Source organism: Diprion similis, chromosome 8 (genome assembly GCF_021155765.1).
Source record: "Diprion similis isolate iyDipSimi1 chromosome 8, iyDipSimi1.1, whole genome shotgun sequence".
Lineage (NCBI taxonomy): Eukaryota > Metazoa > Arthropoda > Insecta > Hymenoptera > Diprionidae > Diprion > Diprion similis.
Genome location: NC_060112.1, coordinates 21,504,000 through 21,529,179, shown reverse-complemented (window position 1 = coordinate 21,529,179; position 25,180 = coordinate 21,504,000). Strand labels below are relative to the sequence as shown.

General features: G+C 48.2%; 1 protein-coding gene across 1 annotated transcript in view; it reads left to right on the top strand.

Annotated features, from left to right (window-relative positions):
* Positions 1-25,180, top strand: part of LOC124408600 (uro-adherence factor A-like) — a 98,891-nt gene that overhangs the window by 68,027 nt on the left and 5,684 nt on the right. Inside the window, exons 3-5 of the mRNA XM_046885631.1 lie at positions 20,198-20,259; positions 21,471-21,594; positions 24,517-24,685. Of these exons, the coding sequence (XP_046741587.1) occupies positions 20,198-20,259; positions 21,471-21,594; positions 24,517-24,685 (355 nt within the window). The remainder of the gene's footprint in view (positions 1-20,197; positions 20,260-21,470; positions 21,595-24,516; positions 24,686-25,180) is intronic.

The window sequence follows — 25,180 nt, the reverse complement described above, 5'->3', positions numbered from 1 at the left end:
ACAACCGAGAGCACGGCGTCTGCGACTACCGAATCCGCCAACGCAACGACGGAGTCTTCGGGCAATACAACTGAGAGCACGGCGTCTACGACCACCGAATCCTCTAATGTGACGACGGTGTCCTCCGGCAATACAACTAAGAGTGCAGAGTCTACGACCACCGAATCCTCCAACGCGACAACGGTGTCCTACGGCAATACAACCGAGAGCACGGCGTCTACGACTACCGAATCCTCTAACGCGACGACGGTGTCCTCCGGCAATACAACCAAGAGCACGGCGTCGACGACCATCGAATCCTCCAACTCGACGACAGTGTCCTCCGGCAATACAACCGAAAGCACAGCGTCTGTGACTACCCAATCCGCCAACGCGACGACGGAGTCTTCGGGTAATACAACTGAGAGTACGGCGTCTACGACTACCGAATCCTCTAACGCGACGACGGGAACCTCCGGCAATACAACCGAGAGCACGGCGTCTGCGACTACCGAATCCTCTAACGCGACGACGGTGTCCTCCGGCAATACAACCGAGAGTGCAGAGTCTACGACCACCGAATCCTTCAACGCGACAACGGTGTCCTCCGGCAATACAACCGAGAGCACGGCGTCTACGACTATTGAATCCTCTAACGCGACAACAGTGTCCCCCGGCAATACAACCGAGAGCACGGCGTCTACGCCCATCGAATCCTCCAACGCGACGACAGTGTCCTCCGGCAATACAACCGAAAGCACGGCGTCTGCGACTACCGAATCCGCCAAGGCAACGACGGAGTCTTCGGGTAATACAACTGAGAGTACGGCGTCTACGACTACCGAATCCTCTAACGCGACGACGGGAACCTCTGGCAATACAACTGAGAGCACGGCGTCTACGACCATCGAATCCTCCAACGCGACGACGGTGTCCTCCGGCAATACAACCGAGAGTGCAGAGTCTACGACCACCGAATCCTCCAACGCGACAACGGTGTCCTCCGGCAATACAACCGAGAGCACGGCGTCTACGACTACCGAATCCTCTAACGCGACGACGGTGTCCCCCGGCAATACAATCGAGAGCACGGCGTCTACGACCATCGAATCCTCCAACGCGACGACGGAGTCTTCGGGTAATACAACTGAGAGCACGGCGTCCACGACTGCCGTATCCTCCAACGCGACGACGGTAACCTCCGGCACTACAACCGAGAGCACGGCGTCTGCGACTACCGAATCCGCCAACGCAACGACGGAGTCTTCGGGCAATACAACTGAGAGCACGGCGTCTACGACCACCGAATCCTCTAATGTGACGACGGTGTCCTCCGGCAATACAACTAAGAGTGCAGAGTCTACGACCACCGAATCCTCCAACGCGACAACGGTGTCCTACGGCAATACAACCGAGAGCACGGCGTCTACGACTACCGAATCCTCTAACGCGACGACGGTGTCCTCCGGCAATACAACCGAGAGCACGGCGTCGACGACCATCGAATCCTCCAACTCGACGACAGTGTCCTCCGGCAATACAACCGAAAGCACAGCGTCTGTGACTACCCAATCCGCCAACGCGACGACGGAGTCTTCGGGTAATACAACTGAGAGTACGGCGTCTACGACTACCGAATCCTCTAACGCGTCGACGGGAACCTCCGGCAATACAACCGAGAGCACGGCGTCTGCGACTACCGAATCCTCTAACGCGACGACGGTGTCCTCCGGCAATACAACCGAGAGTGCAGAGTCTACGACCACCGAATCCTTCAACGCGACAACGGTGTCCTCCGGCAATACAACCGAGAGCACGGCGTCTACGACTATTGAATCCTCTAACGCGACAACAGTGTCCTCCGGCAATACAACCGAGAGCACGGCGTCTACGCCCATCGAATCCTCCAACGCGACGACAGTGTCCTCCGGCAATACAACCGAAAGCACGGCGTCTGCGACTACCGAATCCGCCAAGGCAACGACGGAGTCTTCGGGTAATACAACTGAGAGTACGGCGTCTACGACTACCGAATCCTCTAACGCGACGACGGGAACCTCTGGCGATACAACCGAGAGCACGGCGTCTACGACCATCGAATCCTCCAACGCGACGACGGTGTCCTCCGGCAATACAACCGAGAGTGCAGAGTCTACGACCACCGAATCCTCCAACGCGACAACGGTGTCCTCCGGCAATACAACCGAGAGCACGGCGTCTACGACTACCGAATCCTCTAACGCGACGACGGTGTCCCCCGGCAATACAATCGAGAGCACGGCGTCTACGACCATCGAATCCTCCAACGCGACGACGGAGTCTTCGGGTAATACAACTGAGAGCACGGCGTCCACGACTGCCGAATCCTCCAACGCGACGACGGTAACCTCCGGCACTACAACCGAGAGCACGGCGTCTGCGACTACCGAATCCGCCAACGCAACGACGGAGTCTTCGGGCAATACAACTGAGAGCACGGCGTCTACGACCACCGAATCCTCTAATGTGACGACGGTGTCCTCCGGCAATACAACTAAGAGTGCAGAGTCTACGACCACCGAATCCTCCAACGCGACGACGGTGTCCTCCGGCAATACAACCGAGAGCACGGCGTCGACGACCATCGAATCCTCCAACTCGACGACAGTGTCCTCCGGCAATACAACCGAAAGCACAGCGTCTGTGACTACCCAATTCGCCAACGCGACGACGGAGTCTTCGGGTAATACAACTGAGAGTACGGCGTCTACGACTACCGAATCCTCTAACGCGACGACGGGAACCTCTGGCAATACAACCGAGAGCACGGCGTCTACGACCATCGAATCCTCCAACGCGACGACAGTGTCCTCCGGCAATACAACCGAAAGCACGGCGTCTGCGACTACCGAATCCGCCAAGGCAACGACGGAGTCTTCGGGTAATACAACTGAGAGTACGGCGTCTACGACTACCGAATCCTCTAACGCGACGACGGGAACCTCTGGCAATACAACCGAGAGCACGGCGTCTACGACCATCGAATCCTCCAACGCGACGACGGTGTCCTCCGGCAATACAACCGAGAGTGCAGAGTCTACGACCACCGAATCCTCCAACGCGACAACGGTGTCCTCCGGCAATACAACCGAGAGCACGGCGTCTGCGACTACCGAATCCGCCAACGCAACGACGGAGTCTTCGGGCAATACAACTGAGAGCACGGCGTCTACGACCACCGAATCCTCTAATGTGACGACGGTGTCCTCCGGCAATACAACTAAGAGTGCAGAGTCTACGACCACCGAATCCTCCAACGCGACAACGGTGTCCTACGGCAATACAACCGAGAGCACGGCGTCTACGACTACCGAATCCTCTAACGCGACGACGGTGTCCTCCGGCAATACAACCGAGAGCACGGCGTCGACGACCATCGAATCCTCCAACTCGACGACAGTGTCCTCCGGCAATACAACCGAAAGCACAGCGTCTGTGACTACCCAATCCGCCAACGCGACGACGGAGTCTTCGGGTAATACAACTGAGAGTACGGCGTCTACGACTACCGAATCCTCTAACGCGACGACGGGAACCTCCGGCAATACAACCGAGAGCACGGCGTCTGCGACTACCGAATCCGCCAACGCAACGACGGAGTCTTCGGGCAATACGACTGAGAGCACGGCGTCCACGACCACCGAATCCTCTAATGCGACGACGGTGTCCTCCGGCAATACAACCGAGAGCACGGCGTCTGCGACTACCGAATCCGCCAAGGCAACGACGAAGTCTTCGGGTAATACAACTGAGAGTACGGCGTCTACGACTACCGAATCCTCTAACGCGACGACGGAAACCTCTGGCAATACAACCGAGAGCACGGCGTCTACGACCATCGAATCCTCCAACGCGACGACGGTGTCCTCCGGCAATACAACCGAGAGTGCAGAGTCTACGACCACCGAATCCTCCAACGCGACAACGGTGTCCTCCGGCAATACAACCGAGAGCACGGCGTCTACGACTACCGAATCCTCTAACGCGACGACGGTGTCCCCCGGCAATACAATCGAGAGCACGCCGTCTACGACCATCGAATCCTCCAACGCGACGACGGAGTCTTCGGGTAATACAACTGAGAGCACGGCGTCCACGACTGCCGAATCCTCTAACGCGACGACGGTAACCTCCGGCAATACAACCGAGAGCACGGCGTCTACGACCATCGAATCCTCCAACGCGACGACGGTGTCCTCCGGCAATACAACCGAGAGTGCAGAGTCTACGACCACCGAATCCTCCAGCGCGACAACGGTGTCCTCCGGCAATACAACCGAGAGCACGGCGTCTACGACTACCGAATCCTCTAACGCGACGACGGTGTCCCCCGGCAATACAATCGAGAGCACGGCGTCTACGACCATCGAATCCTTCAACGCGACGACGGAGTCTTCGGGTAATACAACTGAGAGCACGGCGTCCACGACTGCCGAATCCTCCAACGCGACGATGGTAACCTCCGGCACTACAACCGAGAGCACGGCGTCTGCGACTACCGAATCCGCCAACGCAACGACGGAGTCTTCGGGCAATACAACTGAGAGCACGGCGTCTACGACCACCGAATCCTCTAATGTGACGACGGTGTCCTCCGGCAATACAACTAAGAGTGCAGAGTCTACGACCACCGAATCCTCCAACGCGACAACGGTGTCCTACGGCAATACAACCGAGAGCACGGCGTCTACGACTACCGAATCCTCTAACGCGACGACGGTGTCCTCCGGCAATACAACCGAGAGCACGGCGTCGACGACCATCGAATCCTCCAACTCGACGACAGTGTCCTCCGGCAATACAACCGAAAGCACAGCGTCTGTGACTACCCAATCCGCCAACGCGACGACGGAGTCTTCGGGTAATACAACTGAGAGTACGGCGTCTACGACTACCGAATCCTCTAACGCGACGACGGGAACCTCCGGCAATACAACCGAGAGCACGGCGTCTGCGACTACCGAATCCGCCAACGCAACGACGGAGTATTCGGGCAATACAACTGAGAGCACGGCGTCCACGACCACCGAATCCTCTAATGCGACGACGGTGTCCTCCGGCAATACAACCGAGAGCACGGCGTCTGCGACTACCGAATCCGCCAAGGCAACGACGGAGTCTTCGGGTAATACAACTGAGAGTACGGCGTCTACGACTACCGAATCCTCTAACGCGACGACGGGAACCTCTGGCAATACAACCGAGAGCACGGCGTCTACGACCATCGAATCCTCCAACGCGACGACGGTGTCCTCCGGCAATACAACCGAGAGTGCAGAGTCTACGACCACCGAATCCTCCAACGCGACAACGGTGTCCTCCGGCAATACAACCGAGAGCACGGCGTCTACGACTACCGAATCCTCTAACGCGACGACGGTGTCCCCCGGCAATACAATCGAGAGCACGCCGTCTACGACCATCGAATCCTCCAACGCGACGACGGAGTCTTCGGGTAATACAACTGAGAGCACGGCGTCCACGACTGCCGAATCCTCTAACGCGACGACGGTAACCTCCGGCAATACAACCGAGAGCACGGCGTCTGCGACTACCGAATCCGCCAACGCAACGACGGAGTCTTCGGGCAATACAACTGAGAGCACGGCGTCTACGACCACCGAATCCTCTAATGTGACGACGGTGTCCTCCGGCAATACAACTAAGAGTGCAGAGTCTACGACCACCGAATCCTCCAACGCGACAACGGTGTCCTACGGCAATACAACCGAGAGCACGGCGTCTACGACTACCGAATCCTCTAACGCGACGACGGTGTCCTCCGGCAATACAACCGAGAGCACGGCGTCGACGACCATCGAATCCTCCAACTCGACGACAGTGTCCTCCGGCAATACAACCGAAAGCACAGCGTCTGTGACTACCCAATCCGCCAACGCGACGACGGAGTCTTCGGGTAATACAACTGAGAGTACGGCGTCTACGACTACCGAATCCTCTAACGCGACGACGGGAACCTCTGGCAATACAACCGAGAGCACGGCGTCTACGACCATCGAATCCTCCAACGCGACGACGGTGTCCTCCGGCAATACAACCGAGAGTGCAGAGACTACGACCACCGAATCCTCCAACGCGACAACGGTGTCCTCCGGCAATACAACCGAGAGCACGGCGTCTACGACCATCGAATCCTCCAACGCGACGACGGAGTCTTCGGGTAATACAACTGAGAGCACGGCGTCCACGACTGCCGAATCCTCCAACGCGACGACGGTAACCTCCGGCACTACAACCGAGAGCACGGCGTCTGCGACTACCGAATCCGCCAACGCAACGACGGAGTCTTCGGGCAATACAACTGAGAGCACGGCGTCTACGACCACCGAATCCTCTAATGTGACGACGGTGTCCTCCGGCAATACAACTAAGAGTGCAGAGTCTACGACCACCGAATCCTCCAACGCGACAACGGTGTCCTACGGCAATACAACCGAGAGCACGGCGTCTACGACTACCGAATCCTCTAACGCGACGACGGTGTCCTCCGGCAATACAACCGAGAGCACGGCATCGACGACCATCGAATCCTCCAACTCGACGACAGTGTCCTCCGGCAATACAACCGAAAGCACAGCGTCTGTGACTACCCATTCCGCCAACGCGACGACGGAGTCTTCGGGTAATACAACTGAGAGTACGGCGTCTACGACTACCGAATCCTCTAACGCGACTACGGGAACCTCCGGCAATACAACCGAGAGCACGGCGTCTGCGACTACCGAATCCGCCAACGCAACGACGGAGTCTTCGGGCAATACAACTGAGAGCACGGCGTCCACGACCACCGAATCCTCTAATGCGACGACGGTGTCCTCCGGCAATACAACCGAGAGCACGGCGTCTACGACTACCGAATCCTCTAACGCGACGACGGTGTCCCCCGGCAATACAATCGAGAGCACGGCGTCTACGACCATCGAATCCTGCAACGCGACGACGGAGTCTTCGGGTAATACAACTGAGAGCACGGCGTCCACGACTGCCGAATCCTCTAACGCGACGACGGTAACCTCCGGCAATACAACCGAGAGCACGGCGTCTGCGACCATCGAATCCTCCAACGCGACGACAGTGTCCTCCGGCAATACAACCGCAAGCACGGCGTCTGCGACTACCGAATCCACCAACGCAACGACGGAGTCTTCGGGCAATACAACTGAGAGCACGGCGTCTACGACCACCGAATCCTCTGATGTGACGACGGTGTCCTCCGGCAATACAACCGAGAGTGCAGAGTCTACGACCACCGAATCCTCCAACGCGACAACGGTGTCCTCCGGCAATACAACCGAGAGCACAGCGTCTACGACTACCGAACCCTCTAACGCGACGACGGTGTCCTCCGGCAATACAATCGAGAGCACGGCGTCTACGACCATCGAATCCTCCAACGCGACGACGGAGTCTTCGGGTAATACAACTGAGAGCACGGCGTCCACGACTGCCGAATCCTCTAACGCGACGACGGTAACCTTCGGCAATACAACCGAGAGCACGGCGTCCGCGACTACCGAATCCGCCAACGCAACGACGGAGTCTTCGGGCAATACAACTGAGAGCACGGCGTCTACGACCACCGAATCCTCTAATGTGACGACGGTGTCCTCCGGCAATACAACTAAGAGTGCAGAGTCTACGACCACCGAATCCTCCAACGCGACAACGGTGTCCTACGGCAAGACAACCGAGAGCACGGCGTCTACGACTACCGAATTCTCTAACGCGACGACGGTGTCCTCCGGCAATACAACCGAGAGCACGGCGTCTCCGACCATCGAATCCTCCAACTCGACGACAGTGTCCTCCGGCAATACAACCGAAAGCACAGCGTCTGTGACTACCCAATCCGCCAACGCGACGACGGAGTCTTCGGGTAATACAACTGAGAGTACGGCGTCTACGACTACCGAATCCTCTAACGCGACGACGGGAACCTCCGGCAATACAACCGAGAGCACGGCGTCTGCGACTACCGAATCCGCCAACGCAACGACGGAGTCCTCGGGCAATACAACTGAGAGCACGGCGTCCACGACCACCGAATCCTCTAATGCGACGACAGTGTCCTCCGGCAATACAACCGAGAGTGCAGAGTCTACGACCACCGAATCCTCCAACGCGACAACGGTGTCCTCCGGCAATACAACCGAGAGCACGACGTCCACGACTACCGAATCCTCTAACGCGACGACGGTGTCCTCCGGCAATACAACCGAGAGCACGGCGTCTTCGACCATCGAATCCTCCAACGCGACGACAGTGTCCTCCGGCAATACAACCGCAAGCACGGCGTCTGCGACTACCGAATCCGCCATCGCAACGACGGAGTCTTCGGGCCATACAACTGAGAGCACGGCGTCTACGACCACCGAATCCTCTATTGTGACGACGGTGTCCTTCGGCAATACAACCGAGAGTGCAGAGTCTACGACCACCGAATCCTCCGAAGCGACAACGGTGTCCTCTGGCAATACAACCGAGAACACGGCGTCTACGACCATCGAATCCTCCAACGCGACGACAGTGTCCTCCGGCAATACAACCGAAAGCACGGCGTCTGCGACTACCGATACCGCCAACGCGACGACGGAGTCTTCGGGTCATACATCTGAGAGCACGGCGTCCACGACCACCGAATCCTCTAACGCGACGACGGTAACCTCCGGCAATACAACCGAGAGCACGACGTCTACGACTATTGAATCCTCCAACGCGACGACGGTGTCCTCCAGCAATACAACCGAGAGCACGGCGTCTTCGCCCATCGATTTCTCCAACGCGACGACGGTGTCCTCCGGCAATACAACCGAGAGTGCAGAGTCTACGACCACCGAATCCTCCAACGCGACAACGGTGTCCTCCGGCAATACAACCGAGAGCACGGCGTCTACGACTACCGAATCCTCTAACGCGACGACGGTGTCCTCCGGCAATACAATCGAGAGCACGGCGTCTACGACCATCGAATCCTCCAACGCGACGACGGAGTCTTCGGGTAATACAACTGAGAGCACGGCGTCCACGACTGCCGAATCCTCTAACGCGACGACGGTAACCTCCGGCAATACAACCGAGAGCACGGCGTCCGCGACTACCGAATCCGCCAACGCAACGACGGAGTCTTCGGGCAATACAACTGAGAGCACGGCGTCTACGACCACCGAATCCTCTAATGTGACGACGGTGTCCTCCGGCAATACAACTAAGAGTGCAGAGTCTACGACCACCGAATCCTCCAACGCGACAACGGTGTCCTACGGCAATACAACCGAGAGCACGGCGTCTACGACTACCGAATCCTCTAACGCGACGACGGTGTCCTCCGGCAATACAACCGAGAGCACGGCGTCTACGACCATCGAATCCTCCAACTCGACGACAGTGTCCTCCGGCAATACAACCGAAAGCACAGCGTCTGTGACTACCCATTCCGCCAACGCGACGACGGAGTCTTCGGGTAATACAACTGAGAGTACGGCGTCTACGACTACCGAATCCTCTAACGCGACGACGGGAACCTCCGGCAATACAACCGAGAGCACGGCGTCCGCGACTACCGAATCCGCCAACGCAACGACGGAGTCCTCGGGCAATACAACTGAGAGCACGGCGTCCACGACCACCGAATCCTTTAATGCGACGACAGTGTCCTCCGGCAATACAACCGAGAGTGCAGAGTCTACGACCACCGAATCCTCCAACGCGACAACGGTGTCCTCCGGCAATACAACCGAGAGCACGACGTCTACGACTACCGAATCCTCTAACGCGACGACGGTGTCCTCCGGCAATACAACCGAGAGCACGGCGTCTACGACCATCGAATCCTCCAACGCGACGACAGTGTCCTCCGGCAATACAACCGCAAGCACGGCGTCTGCGACTACCGAATCAGCCAACGCAACGACAGAGTCTTCGGGCAATACAACTGAGAGCACGGCGTCTACGACCACCGGAATCTCTAATGCGACGACGGTGTCCTCCAGCAATACAACCGAGAGTGCAGAGTCTACGACCACCGAATCCTCTCACGCGACGACGGTGTCCTCCGGCAATACAACCGAGAGCACGGCGTCTACGACCATCGCATCCTCCAACGCGACGACGGTGTCCTCCGGCAATACAACCGAAAGCACGGCGTCTGCGGCTACCGAGTCCGCCAACGCGACGACGGAGTCTTCGGGTAATACAACTGAGAGCACGGCGTCTACGACTACCGAATCCTCTAACGCGACGACGGTAACCTCCGGCAATACAACCGAGAGCACGGCGTCTACGACTATTGAATCCTCTAACGCGACGACAGTGTCCTCCGGCAATACAACCGAAAGCACGGCGTCTGCGACTACCGACTCCGCCAACGCGACGACGGAGTCTTTGGGTAATACAACTGAGAGCACGGCGTCTACGACGACCGAATCCTCTAACGCAACGACGGTAACCTTCGTCAATACAACCGAGAGCACGGCGTCTACGACCATTGAATCCTACAACGCGACGACAGTGTCCTCCGGCAATACAACCGCAAGCACGGCGTCTGCGAGTACCGAATACACCAACGCAACGACGGAGTCTTCGGGTAATACAACTGAGAGCACGGCGTCCACGACTTCTGAATCCTCTAACGCGACGACGGTGTCCTCCGGCAATACAACCGAGAGCACGGCGTCTACGACTATCAAATCCTCCAACGCGACAACAGTGTCCCCCGGCAATACGACCGAGAGCACGGCGTCTACGACAACCGAATCCTTTGACGCGACGACGGAGTCTTCGGGCAATACAACTGAAATTACGGCGTCTACGACGACCGAATCTTCTAGCGCGACGACGGTGTCCTCCGGCAATACAACCGAGAGCACGGCGTCTGCGACTACCGAATCCGCCAACGCAACGACGGACTCTTCGGGCAACACCACAGAGAGCACCGCGTCCACAACTACGGAATCCTCTGACGCGACGACCGTGACTTTCGTGACGACCAGAGATGCCTCTTCCGCAACGACTGAGTCGTCCGGCAATACATCCGAGAGCACCGCGTCAACAACCACGGCCTCCTCTAACGCTACATCGGCGACTTTTTTGACGACTACGGTCGGCGCTGAGGCTTCGACTACAGAATTCCTGAACCTCACCTCAGTCGTTCCTGAGACCACAACCTCATCCAACGTGGACAGTTTATCACGGGTTGTTCCATCTAACTCGTACTCCGTCAGCATCGAGAATGCCTCAACCTACAACGATTTCACTACTGATCTTTATACCAACATGAGCCGCAACGGCGATAACAATACGGATCAAATCACTGTAGTATCCATTCACAATAATTCACTCCAAATCGTACCATCTTATACAGATTTATATTCCGGCAACAAAGTCATCGATCCTATCATCTCAAATATTAGCATAACTACGCCTGGTTCTCACCAAGTGCTACCGAAACACACTGCTTATCGCTTACCTAAGTCAGGAACCGTAAACGACGTGTTATCCTCACACGGTTCAGTCGATGGCATTGCGAGTGACACTCATATGTCATCCGATAAAAAAGATTTTACTCAACCTGATGCCAGCTATTCTGATACTTTCAGCTCACGAAACTTATCAGAAACCACTAGTTCGAACGCTTTCTCACCGGGTTCTATGAACTTGCCTGCCAAAAATCTTGATTCAGAGCATGGCTCACCGATTGGCTTTATCTCATCCGAATTCACTCGACGGAATCCTGACACTCAGTGGTACGCGAAGCTTCAAACGAATGGTGCTGTGGGCATGTCCAACACACCGATCGAAGTCGTCTTACACAAATCTAACGGTCAGATTTCTGACACCCAACAATTCGAGAAATCGCTGATGACCGGTGATTCAGGCAAATCTGGCATACGAACCGACTCTGTCTCATCCAAAATTAACGGCCAGAATTCCGACACTCAGCAATTCGAGAAACTGCATATGAACGATGTATCAGACAAGACCGGTGTACCGATTAACGTAGACTCATCCAGAATCGGTGGTCAGAACACACACCCTCAACGGTTCAGGAACCAACGAATGAATGCAGCCATTGACAATATTGGCAAACCAATCGATGTTGTTTCCTCTACAACTGACGGTCAAAATTCCGACACTCAGCAATTCAAGAAGCTTCAGATGAACGATGTATCAGACAAGACCGGTGCACCGATTAACGTAGACTCATCCAGAATCGGTGGTCAGAACTCACACCCTCAACGGTTCAGGAACCAACGAATGAATGCAGTCATCGACAATATTGGCAAACCGATCGATGTTGTTTCATCTGAAACTGACGGTCAAAATTCCGACACTCAGCAATCCGAGAAGCTGCAGATGAACGATGTATCGGACAAGACCGGTGCACCGATTAACGTAGACTCACCCAGAATCGGTAGTCAGAACACACACCCTCAACGGTTCAGGAACCAACGAATGAATGCAGCCATTGACAATATTGGCGAACCGATCGATATTGTTTCATCTGAAACTGACGGTCAAAATTCCGACACTCAGCAATTCAAGAAGCTTCAGATGAACGATGTATCGGACAAGACCGGTGCACCGATTAACGTAGACTCATCCAGAATCGGTAGTCAGAACTCACACCCTCAACGGTTCAGGAACCAACGAATGAATGCAGTCATCGACAATATTGGCAAACCGATCGATGTTGTTTCATCTGAAACTGACGGTCAAAATTCCGACACTCAGCAATTCGAGAAGCTGCAGATGAACGATGTATCGGACAAGACCGGTGCACCGATTAACGTAGACTCATCCAGAATCGGTAGTCAGAACACACACCCTCAACGGTTCAGGAACCAACGAATGAATGCAGTCATTGACAATATTGGCAAACCGATCGATGTTGTTTCATCTGAAACTGACGGTCAAAATTCCGACACTCAGCAATTCAAGAAGCTTCAGATGAACGATGTATCGGACAAGACCGGTGCACCGATTAACGTAGACTCATCCAGAATCGGTAGTCAGAACTCACACCCTCAACGGTTCAGGAACCAACGAATGAATTCAGTCATCGACAATATTGGCAAACCGATCGATGTTGTTTCATCTGAAACTGACGGTCAAAATTCCGACACTCAGCAATCCGAGAAGCTGCAGATGAACGATGTATCGGACAAGACCGGTGCACCGATTAACGTAGACTCACCCAGAATCGGTAGTCAGAACACACACCCTCAACGGTTCAGGAACCAACGAATGAATGCAGTCATCGACAATATTGGCAAACCGATCGATGTTGATCCATCTGAAACTGACGGTCAAAATTCCGACACTCAGCAATCCGAGAAGCTGCAGATGAACGATGTATCGGACAAGACCGGTGCACCGATTAACGTAGACTCACCCAGAATCGGTAGTCAGAACACACACCCTCAACGGTTCAGGAACCAACGAATGAATGCAGCCATTGACAATATTGGCAAACCGATCGATGTTGTTTCATCTGAAACTGACGGTCAAAATTCCGACACTCAGCAATCCGAGAAGCTGCAGATGAACGATGTATCGGACAAGACCGGTGCACCGATTAACGTAGACTCACCCAGAATCGGTAGTCAGAACACACACCCTCAACGGTTCAGGAACCAACGAATGAATGCAGCCATTAACAATATTGGCAAACCGATCGATGTTGTTTCATCTGAAACTGACGGTCAAAATTCCGACACTCAGCAACTTGCAAAGCAGCAGATGAACGGCGCTGCAGGCAACTTCGGCGCACCGATCGGCGCTAGCTCATCCAAAATCAGTGGTCAAGTCCCTTATTCTGACCAGTTCACGAACCAGCAAATGAATGGATTCGTTGTCGAGTCTAGCGCACCGATAGATGTTGCTTCACTAGAAATCACTGGGAAGAATTCTTATACTAAGCAGGTCGAGAAACTACTGACGAATGGTGCTGTAGGCAAGTCTGGCGCACCGATCAGCGTTGGCACGTCCGAAGGCATTGGTCAGAATGCTCCATCTCGGTGGTTTAGTAACTGGCAACATGATAGTGCTATCAGCAACTCGGGCTCACCGATTAACGATATTACATTCGGCGGCATCGGCCAGAATGCTGAAACTATACCAGTTGAGGTTACAGAATCGAAGTATGCCGGCCCAAACTCAGATGCATCCGGGGCTGACTCCGTGTCTGATCACTTTCTACAATCTCGTGTCAGGATCCCGGACGGCCGCCCAACAACGCATAATTTACAATCCACTTCGAACACGCATTACAGCTCGTGGCTTTAGATTATCATGATTCATCTCAATCTTGGTGAGAAAACCGTTCCCGTATTGTCACTCTTTAATTTGGTTCATACCTTTGTCCTATTATTCATATCAATATTATGATTTTTCAGTGCTTGGATGAGGGATGGTTTATTATACACAGCACGGATAGCCTTCTAGAAATCTTGAAAATTCGCCTGTGGTTACATCTTGTTTATAAATATCTCGACTTATTTGCTATGTACTTTCTTGAATTCGACAATCGAAGTTTTTACATTCTCATGTATCTGAATTCATTTGAAATAAACGTTATTTTTCTCCTCTACATTACTAAGGTATTACATACTTGGCGTACGTGCTATCCTAATTCAGTTGATCCTGCATGCTGACCATAAGCATATACTTGCACTTACAAATTTGCAACACCTCTTATGCATCTTTCTGCATTATTCAAAATGGTGAAAAATCAAATTTAGTTCGTACACAATGTTATCTATATTTCATGTCCTCTTTTCTCTTATTGATATACATAAATGACAACGTTTTAACATGGAGCAAATTTAATGTGAAACCGGTTGGCGATTTCATTGTCTCCTTAGAAAATATATCGTCACACATGCTTGCAGGTGATGTCTGAGCAAACGCACCGTGCTGTACCATTGCTAGTTTACGCTAGTATGGAAACGCCCGCAATAACTTGTCCGGTCGTTGCCGAATAAATTGTGCTGGATTAAAATATAAGGATATTAGAACACCCGTTGCAGTGGTGGGGGCCGCGCAGAGAAAGATATCACAAATGTAGTATATTATCCTTTTCACACACTAAGCAGTCTCGCGAAAAGTTAAGGTCGATAGCATGGAAAGAGTATTAGTCTGTCATTCGGCACTGAATTTTTGGTAGGCTATTACATTGCACGCACAGTAAAAGGCATTGACTTAGCGCGATCAAGGGTGAGTGCTCTAACACAGCGTACAGGTTCCAAAAATTTGGTCACAAACAATGTGACGACACTTTCGAAAGAATTTCGTCTCATCGCTTTATCAACGCAACATATTTAACTATAAATTTTTCATCGATTACTGATAACTACAATTTATGGTCAAAAGCGTCTGCCAACAGCATTATGAGTCCTCAAACTGTGATTCGTATAATTAAAATTGATATCCCGTTCTTAATTAGAAAATTATCTTTCTATTTTCTATTGATATCTTTTAGAAAGATATCAATGTCAAAATTTCTATTTATTATGTCGTACATATGTAGAAGAACAAATGATGTTAAAATAACAGACCTAATGTCTTATAGTTTTAACCTATGCAATATATGTTTCTTGAACATTTTTATAGCAGTTTGCATCTTTATTTATCAATTCAGAGACAATTAATTTATCATACGACGATTTCGCAGTATAATGACGTGGTGATCCTTCAAGTTAATCCTGCGGATATCTTCAGTATTTGTTTGGGATCATCTGTTAATCACGTGATCTGTTATGAGCTCATTTTGACTCCCGTCCCCTTTCTGCCACCCTCCTTCCTCGCTGACAGGTTTTGTCGGATACCATCCCATCTACGGTGGGGGTGGTGCATCGTGGGGCGCATCAATGTATGTATACCTTGTCCGTAACTTGCCGATCGACAATAATAAACTGCATTGAAACTAAAACTGCAATTCAACTGAAATCCACTCGGTATTTTTTGGAAAGAAATGCACAAAAAAATACACGGGATAGTGCTCGAGACCCCTCTCCCCATCGTGATCGATCGTGATCTTTACAAGCACCCCTCCCGCGCGTGGTGAGTGTCTCATGATTTATGGACACCCCCCTTTCCTATTTCCGAAAAGTTGTTTCCGTCGTGCACTAATAATGATTTGTGAGATCATATCTTGAATGGAAATCAAATGAATAATTATTCAATATTTTCAAGTCACAGACTTCAAGCTATACTTCACTAACACTGATTAGTTGGAGGCCAAGACATTATCGCATTACCATGAATCCTAGAAAGTGTGATCAACAAATCAACAAACAATTAGGCTGAATTATTTTGAACCGATCACTCGATGCATTAGTATTACCCATTTAATTTACAATTTAACAAAATCAATATATAAATTGAATCGGAATGAAATTGAATGACTAAAATTAAAATTTACCTAGGTGGTAGAAATGAAATAACTGATGATCCTTAGCTTAAGATTCATGAAAAGAAGTAACAGTTTTTAGGACGTTTTTCGCGAGAAAATAAAATGAAATGTTTGCATTGTATGGATTAAATTAATCGGTCGGTTAAAATGAAACACGAAAAGATGTATTTTTTCCACATTATTTATAACCCATGTATCGCGTTTGCGTGACGAATTTATTTCAGCATGAAGAGGACACGTGCGAAATCACAAATGGTTTGTAAAAAAAAGCAACGCATTCATGAAATCATGCGTTTGCTTTCCAGAGAATTATTCAAATCCGTAATCAAATCTGCATTTCCCCATGTATAATTTCAAATCAACTCGTTTTTGGAAAACATGCGAGAAAGTGGTTTTCCAAATGATTTACTTCTCGTAAAAAGAGCGTTTCAATGCTTTTAAATCGTAGATAAAGTCGGAAGTTATAAAGTCGTAGACTTATACGTTTCAGCTGATTGATAGTTTGAATTATTGATAAATCTATCATAAAAGTCTTCAATATCCGCGCATAAAATATACCAGGCAAATAATTACTTGGCTTTTTTTACCCAAATAGTTTTAAGGTACACTCCCGTGGAGCTGTATGCATTTACAAAGTTATCGAGCCTCTCAAGTTCTTGTATTATTTGTAGAAAAAAAAATCCCTACTGCAACGCGGTTCTACAGTGAGAGAGCAGTTGACAAAATCAATAACATTCAATTTGCTCAAATATTTTCAAAGCATCATACGCTATCGGGTATGGCGGGTATAGGCAGTAAACTAAATTAAACTAAACTAAACTGTTATAATAATCAAAGCTGGCCTCAGAAAATAATCCTCGATCACGTGTTCAAAAAAATGTTGAGTGTGTGCCGAACGTATTGTGGAAATGTTTACTCTCATTTGTACCAAAGTACCCTTATGCGAGACGATCGACTGTTCACCAGACTGTTCACTTTTTCTGAATTAGGTCCCCATCCCAAACGTGCTCCGCTTCAAAAAACCCTTTTCAAACTTAAAAAAGGCAATTCACCCGTGTTTTGCGAAACTAAAAATTGAAACGAGCTATCGTTCACGCCAATACGAGTTTGCACCCGCAACTGTAATTCGTGTACAACGTGGGTAGGTAAATACACGCCACATGTGCATAATTCATATGCATGTGGGTATATCACAGTGAACTGTGCACTGCGTCCTCCTCGTTATGGCGTTGCGACTAGACTGCTCAGGAAAACATTCGTGTGCAACTATGCCTCTTCATTATACCTCTTTCACTCACATCCGTATTGGCACGGTCGCGAAGAGCGATGATATAACCCAGCTGTACATCAGAACTGTGTGAATCCCGTGACATTTAGGTACTTGAGATCTTCCATCCATGCAGCATATTGTCGTGGCGTTTGACCATTCCTCCTCGTTCATAATGTAGTCGCTATTTCGGGCGGGAGTTCTCGTTGACCTCGGTCCTCGGTGACGAAGAATATGAAAGATAGGTGTGCGTGAATGATGACAGTGTCGGCATTTTCTATCCTGCACCGTACCTGCAAACTTTGTTCCATCCTTTGGTGCAGATAATTTGTTTGAATAAACGCTTTGGCACGGGATAGACGCCCGTTCGTTCTCGAGTAAGTTATCGTAGGTAAATAATTGGATAAATAAGCTTATAGGTATATGGGTTAACAGCATAGTAAAGAAAAGTTCACCACTTGATGGCCGTACGGCTGACTGGTTCGAAGGAGATCCTTGCACTCCTAGTAATTGATACTGATCGCCACGCCGATCCGATTGCCGGATCGTGTCTCGCTCGCGTAAGATATTCCTGCACGAGGAATTAAGTATCGGCGAATCATCTCCAAGCCTAGTTTATTGAATCCAACGACATGTTCGTTAATCACCCGACTACTAATCGGCTGTACGTTTCGAAATTTCATACGCTTCTGTAAGTGGATGATTGTGTGCGATGTGTACACACGTATCTCCTAAAGTTTAACGACTTGAGAGAACGAGCACTCGGACTCTTCGGAATTGCTCTAAGCCACTCGAATCTAGCTCCTAAGGCTAACGTGATGTACAATACGGGGTCAAAGTATAAATCAAATTTAATCGGTGTAAGAGGATAACTCTCTTTACCAAGTTCCAGCTGAAGCTGCTCTGCAACGACGCATTTCATCCAAGCTCCGTATATTCGTTATGTCTATAACGTGCAGTTATTGCAAGATAGTCTATAATAAGTCGTTTGTGATACAGACCTACTCTCGTTTACATTAATATTTATTCATCAATGCGCCCGGAATACAGGTGCAACGTATTGAGGTCACCCTGTCTCCTACACAGTAGTTGATGCTTGCATAGTTTTATGCTCGGGTCATTATTCAGCCTCAAGTCTTTCGAGTCATCGGAGGATTTCGTAAGACTGTTACCAGAGTAACCTTGGCAGGAGTTTGCGAGGACAACATCTAAGACCCGGTGAACTTCTCCAAGAGCAATTAACGGTGCGACTGTAAAGTGCAGACAAAAGGTTTTTTTTCTTTTAAATCCCAAAAAAAAAACACGTGGTAGGAATGCAACGTCCTCGTCCTCGTCGGCCTGGAATTTCTTTATAGAAATCGAAAAAATTTTATGTTCAAACCTTGGTTGCCCTCTAGCTACGCGCGTTTGTCTCATAGACTGCGTTTTAGGATCTTGAAATAGTTTGTTTGTCAACGATTAGTGAGCTGGCGCGATTTGCGGACTGGTACTTGAAAATATTGCGTACTTTCTTCTCTTTATGCTTACGTACTCTTCAACTTGTTGTTTCGGACGAAGTTTAACAGTTGACATTTTCTAAGAACGGAGTATAGATTTCGTCATTCAACCTTCAGCGGCCATATTATAGGCTGAATATTTTGTTTGGGGTGCAGGCATTTGGCAGGTCGGAAGAATTTCCGACATATGACTGAAACGGTCGTTTCTTTTGTAAATACGCATGAAATGATCTATTCATAAGTTATACTAATAATTTACCTCGCTAGTAAAGTGTTCGATAACGATCAATTAATAAGATTGACTGTCAGGTTTGGACTGATCAGGCCAATTGAAAGCTTTTACTGCAAGAAATAAGAAGAGTGTATCATGAGTTTTCACGTATTGCTGAATATAGTAGCAATTCACATACCAGCAATAGCTGATGAGTTTGATGAACAACATTTTTGTCCATGAGTGCACCTAGGAATTGAGTGAAATGATCAAGCAGATTATTGTCCAAAGTGATTGATTCAGTTTTTTGCTATTTTCTTTTTATTCTGGATGCACTGCGCGTGCGTTGCAGATGGTACGAGTAAATTTAAAGGCGCAGGAAACATGATGAAAATTATCTAGTCTATCAGAACTGAGAAATAATTAACACCAGCGACGTCTGTCGAGTTAGATAAGCGCGGTGAAAGTTATATTAGCTTCTCTGGCTGCGGTAAGAATTATGTTCATGTAATAATTTTGTGTGACATTCTTGGCTGCGTATGTACCTCATACATATAGTTGTCTACTGCTCGTGAAATCATCGATACTATACAAATGTGCAGATCGGACATTGCACTGCGTCAGATCGATATACTATATTTTATATGTATACGAGATGTACATATCGCTCGCCGTCCGTTTCCTCGTTCATCACTTGAACAGTTGTTATAATTATGAAATGATCAAAGTTTTTTACCAGAAACTAACGAGTGTATTTTTTTCGTCTGTTTCAGTTATCGTGTGGCTCGTCAATTTCCAGCATGGCTTCAGATTGTGCAGCGGAGGTGAACCCGGGGTGAGTGAAAGTTTCAGTATATGTGGTAATTGAATCAGGGTATAGTTGATTGACGCAATTAAGATTCCAATGCCGAATCCCAACAAGGCGAAAGACGTATGCATGTATAACATATAGACGCGACTGCATAGTCACGTCTTTCGTAAATTAACGTGTTTACAAAAGCAGATGCCACCCGCAACTAGAAATACCCACATACCGTCCATGGCTAAAGTGAAAGTGAATTTTTATTCAATTATTTCTCTTTTATTGCTTAGAAGTATCTAGCTGCTGCCGTATGAAAGATCACAATTTTGTCATTCGGCAAAATTGGCCAAGGCAATATGAACTTACGTACTGCAGCGTTGTGCAAGTTATGCAGTATTAAAGGTATATCACGCTATTCTTTAAAAGTATCGAGATACAGGCGTGTGCATGGCAATTTATGTGACACGAATAAAGTGCGAATCACTTACAGAAATTTAACGAAAAATAAAATGACTTTATAAACGTTCATTGTTACAACTGGCACGTTTCGTGTGGATACTTATAGATATATAAATACGCTGTACTCAATAAAGATTATAATACCATATATAATTGTACACAAATTTCTGCTAAGCCCTTGACAAATTTTCAAGTAATCTGCGCGGGATAAATTTAATTAATGAAAAAAAAAAATATTCTTAATATCAATTTTATTCACGTAGTTCACGACACTGTAGAATCTTTTTTTACGACCGAAGATAATCCATTAAACACTGCTGTATAAACATCGAATAGAAAATTGTTTTTTTTTTTTCACCCAACTGCGCAAGTATATAATATAATGTGTTCATGAGATGTGTAAATATAATTGTTAATAAACGACGAAACAAGATAAATTATACAGAGCCATGGTATGTAATACAGAATGTAATTGCAATTCTACGAAACGCTCACTAATCTATCACAAAACATTGAGCAACGGTAGTTGGGTTTTGGCAGTTAAAGTGGGCGAATCCTGTCGGTAGAGAAAACGGTAATCATATGCCATCTATAGATGTTAATTCTCAAACGAAATTACGCAGCGGAATCTATTGGACGTCATGTCCAAATACTTAGGTCAATAGAGGTGCTGACGGTCTGCCGTTAACAATACCTTGAATACCGATATTCCCCGTTATTGTTCAGCTTGAGGGTGAAAATTTCTAGTTTGTCATGCTTACAAGAATAACTATATCTCATTCCAGTATTTGGACTTCGACAATTTGCCGGAGACGAACTTTTCCTGTTTGGGCAAAGTCATCGGCGGGTACTACGCCGACGTGGAGACAGGCTGCCAGATGTTCCACGTCTGTACCATTGGACAGAAAGGTAAATTGCCGATGAAATGCTGCTCGTCATTTAACTACATACCTTGCGGAAAGTTTCCCTTGCTAATTAGACGCATCAAGGTAGAATTCTTTCCTTCGATCGCAAGCTGTGCAAGAAAAACCTACGACTCTAACTCTACCTTATGGTTACCTTGATTAGGAAAATGTATCGGAATGCTGTCGGCATATTTTCCTCCCTCAATCACTAGACTTGTGCTTAAACCGAGTAATTTCTTAATTTTTCAATACCGCGAGTGCGCCGTTGTTCCCAGTAGTGTGGCTGAAAGTTTCACTGAAGTTTGGGAAGCACGAAAGAAAAAGTTTTAACAGTGCACAGCTATTTCATGATTGCCTGCTTAGTTACTCGCATTGAATTCTAATTTCTAACAATCATCAAATCATTTGACAATGATCATATTGAAATTCCACGTTAATTCCACCGACGCTACACAACGTGATCCAGTGACATCTACTCCCCTAGCACAGAATCGTCACATCTTTTCTAATTCAGGTATCCGTCAATATTGTAATATCTAATACATTTCATTAAAGCCAGATTGAAACCAGGTCCAATAATGGCTAACAATTAATCGAGATTGTTCCCGTAATTCGTTTACAACAGCATACTTCCTTACATCCCGTTTCTCGACGTGGCTGATGGGGCGTTTCATTTTTCATATTGATTTTTTTCCTTGTGTTTAACGCTGCACAAAACTCGGGCACGACCAGTGAACCGAAACGCATAGCCCGGCAAACTTGTATTGAAAGCGTATGGAAATACGTAGCAAACAGGTCTTGCAGACTTTTTCCTACGTAGCAACGGTTTTGACATGTCCGAATTGCATAACCAATTCACGATTCGTTGGTGTTCGAAATTCCGCTAAATATAAGGGATCAATCAACGTATAACAGTAGTCAAGAATACACGGATACAATATAGAAAAAAAATCATACGACACCGTAGCACGGAATATTAAGCTATGGTATTTATATGTAAGCTATAAAATACCTTACTCGAGTTATTTTCAAAGCATAGGTCAGTAACATTTCTCGCTACTGCTTACGACCCTGACATTCCGAGTCTGATCAAGCGAGGAAGAATGTGCTTACTGATTAGCATCAAACGCCCATTAACGTGGTAGCTTTTTTCCCGCATGATTCTTCTCTACCTATTCATCGACACCACAAGGCGCCGCAACGGTGATAAGTCGTCGAGGGAAAAAATCGGCATTTCGGGTGAATTGAATATCAGCGTTAGATCTATGGTTGAAGTATATATAATTATAGGTATCGTACCAACACTAAACGCTGAAACATACAAACGCCTCGAATAACGTAACGGTTACATAGAACGTGCGCACCATCTTGCATCGCCTATAGCTAGTCCTACATTTCACACACGTAGCTGCACTCCGTGCTTCGATGGTGTCTGTGCATGGTCTGCATAAGCTGCTAACTCCAGCATTAATGCGTTATACGAGTGGAATCTAGTCACCGAGTTCATGCAGTGGCACGACCGATCTGTCAGATTTGATCCACGAGATTTTCACCAATTTGATTAATAAAAAGAACACGATTGTTCCGAATGCTTCAATGCACACAATCTTTTCAGTGCTCTATAGGTCACATTGGACTGATTAGATTTCGTTATTCATTCATAACGTAATCGGTAATTATCTTTATCCCGAATATTATACTACAAATACCTTATTCAGTTCCATACGAAACACCGCCACAGAACAATGAATTAAACGATTCATTAATGATGGAATGCGATGTTACAAATAATTCGAAGGATTTACACGGTTACGCAAAAATCCATTAAACCTATAAAATGAGCAAAAGGCGTAAATTCAATTATATTGCGAAAACTTGACTTAACGAATATCTTCGCGTGAATGCAAACGAAACATTTTTCCATGCTCAGTATTTCTTGCCCAATCTATGAGTTAAGTTGTTTTGCCATTCGTCCACTGATCCGTTGGCTTAGAAAATAAGTGTCCAACTTGTAAAAATGCCGGAGTGATCAGTGCAAGGCTAATAAATAAATCGTAGAAAGAGAAACAGTAGAAGGGAGGGCGACAGATGGTACAGGGTTTCACCTGACTTTTGTTCTTTACGGTACAACAGCTAACCAACGTTTAAGAACGGTCGATTCAATCGGTGATATTAATCAATCACACGAGGCGTGACTGTGAGGAAAAACGTGGGTACGTCTCGCTCCGTGTAACACCGCACAAAATTCTTCAGGGGTCTACGGCCCCTTCATCCTGACATTTCAATTTGTAAGCACATCTTCATTTTCACGCCAAAAATTCCTCGGACTATAAACGAGCAAATATCCGATCTACACGTTCCGTGAGTAGTAAAAAAAAAAAAAAAAAAAACAACACCGTCAAATACTTTAACGATTGGTGACTTTTACTTCATTCTGTATAAATTTATTTTACTGATACTGGTTTCCCGAATAATATCATATATTACAGGATCGAATTCACTTTCAGTTGAAAAAAAGAGAGAGAGAATTCTTTCAAGAGATAAGAGATGCTTGTATAGTTTCGTTCGAGATTGTTTGTTCAGGCGTGTGATGAAGGTTGTGTAAATACATCTCACAACTACACGGAACGAAATTTCTAACGATTTTTGCATAGGTTTAAGTAATACCATTTAATAAGGCTTGATTCCATACTATTGGTGAAACAGAGTACATGAATAATTGGCAATGCAAGAATCATCAGAAATTTCTTTCCGTGTAAGCAAATAAAAAAAAAAAAATCATCATATGCATTTGATGCCACGAATCCTCTTGGTTGAAGACTGGTACAATAGAGCTAATTATTCCTTTCGCTGCTTCATGAGTTATAAAAAAGATTTTCAACACCCCTGTGTGAGCCCCTAATTAACGGTCGATTCTCACCGTAAGATTTGGTTTCAGACGAGATAATGGACATCAAGTTCTTGTGCCTTAATGGGACAGTGTTCGACCAGGAGACTCGAGTTTGCGAGCGAGTCGATGAGGTCGACTGCAGCAAGAGCGAGCGCTTCTACAACCTGAACCTTGAGCTCTATGGAAATAATGCTGTCACTCTGAGGTGAGCCAACCTTTTTTTTATTGCAACTCTTTCTCTTTCCCTCAGCGATGTACGGTGTACGAACACGAAATGGGCGGATGGAGTGTCGGTTCGATCAATTCGTATCCCTCTTAGTATCGACCACGAACGATTAACGATTCATCTTCAAGTAGCACTCGATGTGTTACGTTCAAGTATCGCCATGTAAACTGGTAGCTCTAAGATTATATCCTTTTGGTTTTGAGGCGGTGCAGGAATCTCGCCCGGAGTGAAACTGACTTCACTCATACAGCCGAAGCACGTTCTTGTATCCCATAATAAATGACACGTCGCTTTGAATCGATCAATCCATGATACTTTTCGGTTAATTAACTCGTCGATCTGTTGTAATGTTCGTATGAACTGAAGCAAAGGATTATTGAATTGAGTATAATTACGATGAAACGCAACTTTTGGCTCTGCCCGCTGTGTTGTTTGTCGGTTTATTCTTCTGCCATCAATGGGTCTGTTGTATCG